This window comes from Halyomorpha halys, unplaced genomic scaffold, assembly GCF_000696795.3.
Source record: "Halyomorpha halys isolate HHAL.00 unplaced genomic scaffold, Hhal_1.1 Scaffold519.1, whole genome shotgun sequence".
Classification (NCBI taxonomy): domain Eukaryota; kingdom Metazoa; phylum Arthropoda; class Insecta; order Hemiptera; family Pentatomidae; genus Halyomorpha; species Halyomorpha halys.
Window position 1 is genome coordinate 693,427 of NW_027110043.1, and position 9,913 is coordinate 703,339.

Consider the following 9,913-nt stretch of genomic DNA (forward strand, 5'->3'; position numbering starts at 1 on the left):
ATCAGAGACGGAAGAAGATACTTAGAAACCCAGAAACGGAAGCGGACTCCGTAGCAGAGGAGGAGCGTGGAGAGGAGGCCCAAGAGGACGGAAGGTGCGCGAAATTTGAGGAGGATGCCTGCAGAGGGGCGGCTGCATATTGAGGAGTTACAATGTACGAAACTAAAATAGTGGCCTGCCTATAATAAGAGCGAAGGGAGACGTATACTGCCTGGTGCACACCGGGAGTTCCAGTATGATCGTGTGGCGAGAAGCATTGGAAATGGTGTGTAAGTGATGAGCTAAAGTGGCCTAAAGTTATCAAAAAAGAAGTCGGTGTACAGTTCTTTGGGATAAGGTTCAGCATCTCTGGTGGGCGGAAAGAATCGGTATAGACCGAACATTTATACCGGGAACCAGAACGGCGGATGTAACGCCTCCATAGTACTCTTACTGACCACCTACGAGTGCACCAGCTGGAGAAGGGACTCGAGCCGGAGAAGGGACTCGAGCCGGAAAAGGCGATCATCGCATACAACCATTCGATACACTCCTGTGACGGAGGTTTGCTCCATTCGACGTTATTTTTGGATTACGTGGGCGTCGCAGGGACTATCGGGATACGGCGGCAGAAGAGGACAGTATTGCCGTCAACAGTATGACACGATGGAGGGTGAGGGCTAAAGTTAAGGACAGGATAGTGAGGGAGAAGCAAAAACGGGTGGCAAGGCAAACCTCGGTGTCCGCAATTTGATGGGCCAAATTAAAATCGGGACTGTGGTATATGTGGAAAGTAGGGACGAACTGTGGAAAAGGCCAACAGAGATACGAGGGCCCATTCAGGATAGTCACAAGCAGAGAACATAATGTGGTCACTATAGAGAATTTAAAAGAACCAAGAAAACGTAGAACGATCTATTTGGAGCAGTTGAAACTACCTACAGTGGCGAAACCTTTACATATAGATATATGTAATATTAATATATAATATGTAGTATACCATATGTTATAAGTTAACAAGGAATGTTCATAAACTGGCAGCGGAGAGTTACAGTTAGCTGCACAACTCATATCAGCTGATCTAGTTTACTCAAATGTATATATAGAGGAGCTCATCTCAATAAAAGTCAGCTGGAACCACCAGCTGGAATGGTCCCACCCCATTCTATGTGAGTCCCCCTGCAAACATGCCACCATTATATAAACTGCCTTCAGTGGCCCCCTAATCCCTCTTAAATTGCCATCTGGCAATACAAGATTGTTTAAAATGTTTGTATATATATAAATTAGGCTAAGTCAATTTTATATATTTTATTTGTTGTAAATAAAGATATTTAGGAGATAAGAAAAAAAAATAAAAGTGAGTGTTTGAGCAGCAAGCGAGTTGGTCATTTCTCACTTCCTTTTCTCTTTTTTGAGTCATTGTTATTCATATATAACTTTCATGCCCATTGTATTGTATATTTCCTTTTTTCTTTCATACATTTCATTAAATTATTTTTCATTATTTTAGACACTACTTACATATCTTCTTACTTCGATAATATTATATTTCATCTTCTATTGTTATCAATCTACTACTATCTACTTATATTGTTATTAATCAACTATTTTATACTTAATTTGTTGTTATGTATATTTCCAAATTTGTTTGTTTATTATTTTCTTTAACTTTTATGTTTCTCTGAGTGATGGTTGTTGTCCCTTTTTTGTTTTTTAGGCCTGATGAAAACCTGAAATTCAGGTTGAAACGTCACACATATAAATGGTTTTTTTAGATTTGCTGACCAGAAACCATGAACATCTTCTCCACATAAAGGCTCCTTAAAAACCCATATAACCCAACATTACCTTATATAAAAGATTTCTTAGTATTTTTTAAAAAACAGAAAACTAATACAAAAATTTAATTTTTTTACTAGCAATTCCATTATAACAAAAAATATTGGGAGACTGAATTAAATTACTATGAATATCATACACATCACTATGAAATTATTAAATAAGTTAAACATCAATGGTAAAGAGGTATTAAAATATCAATATTATTAAATAGAACAAAACTTATGTCAACTGTGAAAAAGATTAAACATAATAACCTAAAAAAATAAAGTGAATCTTTAGATACGGCTTATTGCATTGAAGTTATTAAATTGTTAAAAAACAACTGACCTGGTTTTTATAAGTACTTTTACTTAGAATTAAAATATATATACATATAATCAGTAGTGTCAATGGCATATATAGATAATCAGTAAAATTATTAAGTTTTAAGTGTTTCAGCAGGTAATTGAAAAACAACATATGGTCAGATGAAAATTTTTAAACAGTAAACAGTACATTACTGTTAAAAGTAAACAGGCTAAAAAATTATGGCATGGAAAATTGGTGGGATATAAAAATTGAAAACAAATTGTCAACCTATTATTACAATGGGGATTAATTGGATTGTGATTACCAATCATAAAGGAAATTTAACATACCATCTTAAGAAAAAGGTGAAGTTTCCATTTTCAATTTACACCTATACAATTATTCACAAGATATAACTAAACATTACAAGGTAACGTTTAATTATTTTATCAGGATTGATTTTTATTTTTTATTTTTGTAGTGCACTTGATTCAAAATGCTCAGGATGCGAGGAAACTTTCATCTCTTTTTGGTTTTCATCAAACGATATTTAGCAGATTCCTCTTTCAAAGGAAATAAACATTATGAGTATTTTGTAAGGCATATAAAAACATGTATGAACAATCGATCTTATATTATAAAACAAACTACTGCTATTCCCAAGCAAATAAGCAATCTAAGCATAATTTGTGATAGAAACACTCCTAGTATTGTTGGACTACAAACTTCTTACTCCCCACTTCTTCCATCTTTAAAACATTCAAATTTTACAATAGCTAATGAAAAATCAAACAAATTTTTGGATAAGAATGCACTCATACCATACCAAGATGTGGTTAGTAAAAGGATAACACACTACTCTACAAAAGAACATAGTAGAAGCTACAATTGTGATATACTTGAAGCTAAAAATTCATATTCACATAATGGTACTGAAAGCTACTATGCTCAGGCAAATGGATACAGGGATGAAATATTTGATAATAACAATGATAAAGAATACATTGATTCAAATCATCAAGAGGATTATATACACCCTGCTCAACTAGATAATCATACCAACAGATTTTCCCTGACTAAAATTAAAGAATTATTAAGTAAGAAAATTAAAGACACACTGATGAATAATATCAATAAAAATTTATTTTCTGATGATGTAGTAATTTTAATTCAAAAGGTACCTGAAAGAGAAAGTCTTATTTTTTCTAAAAACAATGATCTACACGTTATTGAATCTTCTCATACAAATTTCAAAAATGATGTAAAGAACTATATAAAGAATATAGATTGTACAGAAAGAAGTGTAAATACACCTGAGAGATTGAATTTGATCAGATTTTCTAAAGTTAATTCATCAGACAATTTGTTTGATGAACCAGATAATTCAAGTTATTCAAAAGATCATTTTTCAGTTTGGTCTGATTCACAATGTAATTTAGATTACTCTAGAGAAAACTCATGGAAGAGAACCTTAAAGGTAAAAGAATCAGCACTCCTAGAACAAAATACAGTGAAATTCTGGATCCCATATGAAGAAGATAGCAATAATGGTAAAGTGACGCATAGGGATAATTTTGAAAAAAAAACATCACAGAGTTACAGCAGATTTTTTCCACAATCAGGACCACCATTTACTGAAAAAGTGCCTATAAATAAAGATAAACTAATAGAGGAAAAGGTTGTTCCTAACACCAGTATATTAAATATTATAAACTCTATTGATAAATCCGCTATGATTATCCAGAAAGATTTATACATCACTGATCAAATCATACAGAAAATTCAGAAAGAAAAAGAAAAAGATAAAGTAATAGACAAAAATAAATTAGAAACTACTGCAAACAATGCTTATACTATGTATTTAGAGCCACCATCTGCCACAAATGGTATGTTCCCAATGTCTCTAGAAGGATCAACTGCTGATAGCAAGAGTGTATTATTAAATAATAGTAAAAAAGAATTAAATAATGCTAATAATAAACAATCTCTTGTCAACACAAAAAGAGATCAACAAAGTTCTTTGTCAAGAAAGAATGTGAATCAAACAAGTAATGGATTCAATAATCATATATGTAATGATTCACCGGCTTCTGTAATTCTGAGGTCTATTGATGATGATGATGGAAAAATATCATTGAACATGTTATATGAACCAAATAAAGTTGTTCCAATGTTCAGTTTTGTTCCAAAAAAAATATTTATGGAAGCAGAATCAGATATTACAACTGGGTCATTGAACTACTACAATGATAGGTCAGAACAATCAAATCATGAAGGTAATCCTAATCATAGTACCACACCCGAGTTACAAGATAATAACCATCAATTATTACCTATCAGCCAAAACCGACTAAAACAACTGGAAACAGAATTTTTGCAACAAAAAACAATAACAAATAATGAAAAAAAAACTTCAAACAATTTTAAAGAAAAACCAAAACATGATGATAGATCACAGCATAATTCTTTAAAAGATTGCAATACGGGAAAGAAAATATTGAAATACAATTCTTGCAAAACTTCTCCTGGTGAAGGGATGTCTACGGATTTTTATGTGAATCATTTTAATACTCCAAATAATTCAAAGAACATCAAATATCAACTATCAAATAATGAACTCAAACCATTGGAACAAACTAAAGATGAAGTTCCATCAGTCGTTAAGAAATCCTTATCTGATGATCTTATTCTAAGCAAAGAAACATCTGATTCTGACATGAATTCTTCTCATGAAAGAATACCATTTGATAATGTTACCAATTCCAATAACTCTGTACCCAACTCACAAGACAACAGTTATAAGCTGTTAGTTATCAGCAATGGGCAAATGAAAAATTTAGAAAAAGAATTTTCTAAATTGAAAAAACTTAATGAGTCTGAAAAAAAAAAATCATCAGGAAAATTATCAGTCATTGAGAAGTCATTTGAAACTTTGTTAAAAGATAATATTTTAAAAAAAGAAATATCTGTTTCTAATGACCTGAAAAATGAATCTGAAAAACAATATCCAAAAACTCCAAAAGAGAATTTTCCAGATACTATAAAATCATTGGACACATTGCTAAAGAACTACATTGCAACTAGAATTTCAGTTCCTAATAACATGAACAATGAGTCTGGAAAAAAAAAATCATCCGAAACATTATCAGTCATTGAGAAGTCATTAGAAATTTTGTTAAAAGATAATATTTTAAACAAAAAAATATCTGTTTCTAATGACCTGAAAAATGAATCTGAAAAACAATATCAAAAAATTCCAAAAGAAAATTTTCCAGTTACTATAAAATCATTGTACACATTGCTAAAGAACTACATTGCAAATAGAGAAATTTCAGTTCCTAATAACATGAATAATGAATCTCGAAAAAAAAAAATCGAACTTTCTAAAGAAGAATATAGCCTTATAGCTCAGAATTTATTACCACTTATTGTGAAATCAATGGAAACTTTGTTAAAAAATAACAGTTCAAAGAGAGAAATTTCTAATGACATGAAAAATGAATTCAAAAAACAATCTCTAGAGACTTTTAAACAAGAACCAAGTCATATAGAGTCAGATGTCATTAACTCACTGAAAACATTGTTAGAAAATCACAGTTCAAAAAGAGAAAAATCAGTTTCAAATAACCTGAAAAATCAATCTGAAAAAAAGGATATAGAAATTCCTAAAGAAGAGCCTAACCAAATAGCTCAGCACATTGCCCAAATCGTTAAAAAATCATTGGAAACTTGGTTAAAAGATAAAATCCCAAAGACAGGTATATCTGTTTCTAATGGACTAAAATGTTCAGAAACTCCAGTGGAAGAACCTAGTTATCTAACTCCTATTAATAACAAAACTAATTCAAATGACAAAGATGCACTTCTAAATAATAATCAAATATTGGAAAATATGAATGATGAAAAATTATCAGAGGAGAACATACAAGAGTCTAATGATAAATCTCAGTATACCTTAACAGATCAGATCAATAGTCCTCAGCTTTATTCAGTAGTACACGCAGATGAAGCTAATAATAAAAAAGATACTATGAAACCCAGCATACCCAAAGAAGGCAGCTGTCTAGAAAAGGGAGTTGAAGTAGAAAAGAAAGTGAAAACAGGAAGAGCAATCCTTTCAGATAAAAACTCCTTAAGAGATGGTACTAATTCCTACTTATTTAAAGTATCCAATAATAAATCAAACCAGCCACTATCAATGAAAAGTGATGAACCATTTCATGGACTGAGCTCCTCAATTTCAGATAACTCAGGAAAAGGAAAAGGTTTGTCCAATGGAAGAAAAAATGTTAAAAAGTCAAATAAATTTGTTCCAACCACAAAAAAGCTTGGAAGTTCAAACACAAAAAAGTCATCTGTTGATTGTGTTAAGCAAACAACAATCTCTTCAGTAGAAAAAAATAATTACACTAATATTAATGTTTCAGAAGTTGAAAAATATGTCGATTCTCGTTTACCAGTTCCATTTTCCACAGAAACATTTTTTCAGATCTTTGGATCAAAGGATTCACTACGTAGCCATTCATCTCTCATTGATGTGACCAAATATAAGTTGTCTGCACCGAATAGAATTACAGAAGAACAATCAAATCAATATCTAATGGCAAAACTAGATAGTATTCACAAAAATGTTCAACATTTGAATATTCTTGCTATGAATTCATTAAAGAGTAAAAATGCCATATTGAAAGATAAAACCCATGCATATCCAAAAGAAACACCCAAAAGCTCTTCTAACAATCAGGAAATTGTGAAACACAGTACAAAAGAATACAAACATAGTAAAATTGAATCTCCAGTAAATGGAAAACAGGAAACTATTAATGAAGAAAAAACCCCTATTTTTATACCAAAGTTTTCTTTAAAAGTTTTTAAAGACAATAATCTAGCAGTTAAAGCTCATCTTTCGAAACAAAAGATTAAAAAGAACTTAGAAGATAGAAAGGATACCTCTGAAACAAAAATGCAAGATTTAAAAACATCTTTAAAGGATGAAAAGGGTTTACTGATTGTAGAGTCAAAGAACGAGAAAATCGATGAAACTACAATGAACCAAAAGAGACCTGGCATTCAAAAGGTAGCATTAACTGGTATCAGAGCATCAAGAGGTAAATATGTCGACCTCATTAACTTCAATAAAAATTTAAAAAACAAGAAGATTCAGGGTCAGAAGAAAGGAGTATATGACCATAGGGGACTTTCTAAACGAGATAAAAAAATATTACGAGAAATCACTAAAGAAATCCCAAAACAAAAATCAAAAGGGAAAAGCAGTAGAAAGCGGCCTATCAGACCTATCACCAGTAAAAAAAATGGAAATAGCATTGTCCAAACTACATCAATAATTAAAAACTCAAATGATACAGCAAGCAACATAGCATTGCCTAAAGGCGATAGTGAATCAGTGACAAGCACTGCTCTTTCAAACACTCATTTATCAAATAAACCAATATTGTTATCCTCAGGAAAGCATGGCACAGAAAAAATTGAGAATACATCCTACAAAGCTATTCCAAAGGTAGGTAAGATATCTGAGATAAAGAAAGTAAAAGATATAAAACTTGGTAAAACTGCTGAAAGAATCACAATTTCTGCGGCGAAAGCTACAAATGCTATAAGATTTAATTTATCAAAAAAAACAAATTTAAACCAAGTTACTAAGTCTGAAAACAATTCAACCAAAAATTCTGAATCAAGAAATACTAATATTGATAAAAATACTAAGAAGCCTTTATGTCAAACTTATGTTGCAACTGAGACATATGTCAGTCAACCAGAAAAAATTCATCAGATCCCAGAAAAAGTATTTACAAGTAAAAAAATGTCTAAGAAGAACCCATCTTCACAAAAAATTGAAGCATTAGAAAATATTAAAAGTAATAAGGAAGATAACTCTAACACAATAAAAATACAAGATGGCTTCAGAGAAGAATTAATAAGAAAATCACAAAATAAAATTGAACATAGAACTAATATAGAATATAAAGCCAGAACGCCTAAACTAAAATATCTAAAATCTAAGCTTAAAACATTAAATCGCAAAGAAAAGAAGAATCTAAGTCCACCAACTGTTTCTGAGAAAATGCCAATGCCTAAGAAAGATTCAAAGATAACTGATGTTGAAAATGAACATTTTAAAATTAAAAAACATCTAAAAAATAAATTAGATAGAAGTTCTAAAGAAATTAAGACATCAAAGAAGACAGGTACAATAAAAAAAACAACTTCTGCACAAAATATAAAAAATGAAGAAGTTCAAAAACTTAATCAACCAGAACCAAGTAATAAAGAAACATTTTCACTACATAAGTCAAAAACTTCAGAAATTATAAATACTAAACCTATTGGCAAAATGGCTAAGCGGACGGAGAAACAACATGACAATGGACAACTTAAAATAGTTGCTAATGATACATTAATACCTCCAAGGGAATCTAAGAATAGTCAATCAGAAAATATTGACAAGAAAAATTTCCCTATGTTTCTTATAGATGTTGATAAAATGTCCAAAGAGATCAAACCAGAGTTGGATTCAAAAAAGTGTCAAATTTGTCAAGTACCTCATGAGAAAATAGTTGATTTCCCATTGCATAATCAAAACAAGAAATTATTATTTAAAGCACCTTTCAGAATTCTTAATCATGGCCCAGCTAGTGATCCCATGCTGCGTAGTGAATTGAAGTTGTTTCCATCTATTACCAAGATTTTGAATTCAACTATTCCAGAAAGCTCTCGTGAAATTTTGAGGGAATGGAGAAAGAATATGATTGATGAACTTGGAGAAAATGGTTTTAAATCATTTTACAAAGGTAACTCGTCTCACTAATTTACTAAGTCAATAACTAAGTAAGAGTTTAAAACCACACCTTGGAAAGAAGTTAATTAAATTATTCAGCAATATAAAATCAATAATACACTAAAAGCTATAAAATATTATTTAGTGGGTTCATTACTGATCAAATTACATGGAAATTGATAAATAAAAATGAAAAATAAAATATTTCATAAGAATAATCATTAGTAAAAATAATCATATTAATAACATGCCATAAAGAAAACTTTTCACTATTGTCAATGAGGTGCTGTACTGTGCTGACCGTAGATTAATATGAGAAGAAATGGTCGGAGGTGCAGTCAGCAAATAAACAAAAACTTATTTATTTGTGCTGACTTTCCGATCTGAATTTCAGGCCTTTATCGTACATTAGTTGTTATGTATTTATACTCTTTGAGCCTCTAATTTAATTTCATTTCTTCTTCTTTATTTTATCTTAACGGTCTTTCCAGTTTGACATATTTCTGGTTTTGTTTAACACATTTCCTCTCCCATCATAACTTCACAGGTAGAGAGATTTCTCTAGACAAAACCCCTGTGGAACATTTAAGTTTTCCTTTCATTTCTAATATTCTTTATTTCCCATTCTCCATATCTCTTCTCCCCTAGTCCTTCTTATTCATTTTTCTAGACATTCTATCTTTACTCATCTATATTACTGAGCATTTTTTTATCTATTGTATTGTATATAAACTTTAAACTTTATTTTTCTTTCCATATTTCAATTTTTAATAACTAATATATTCATTAGTTATTAAAAATTGATATATTCATTATTAATAATATATTCATACTTTTTATTAAAGGGATAGGCCCATACCTATCCGTGTGTGGGATTTTTACCCACTAAAACCTGTGCCCTTCACCTGTTCATTCCTCTCCACGGGACCGCCGCTAGGCATTACTTCATGGAGGGAAATGGCTGAGTGCCGCCTCGCATTCTTCGCATGGTTTTCACGTTTTCAT

The 9,913-nt window shown here is 31.0% G+C and overlaps 1 protein-coding gene across 1 annotated transcript in view; it reads left to right on the forward strand.

The window, feature by feature from the left end:
* The first annotated feature begins 2,272 nt into the window (after positions 1 to 2,272).
* Positions 2,273 to 9,913, forward strand: part of LOC106683836 (cytadherence high molecular weight protein 2) — an 18,084-nt gene continuing 10,443 nt past the window's right edge. Inside the window, exons 1-2 of the mRNA XM_014425553.2 lie at positions 2,273 to 2,477; positions 2,594 to 8,921. Coding sequence (XP_014281039.2) covers positions 2,609 to 8,921 — 6,313 coding nt within the window. The 5' untranslated portion in view covers positions 2,273 to 2,477; positions 2,594 to 2,608. The remainder of the gene's footprint in view (positions 2,478 to 2,593; positions 8,922 to 9,913) is intronic.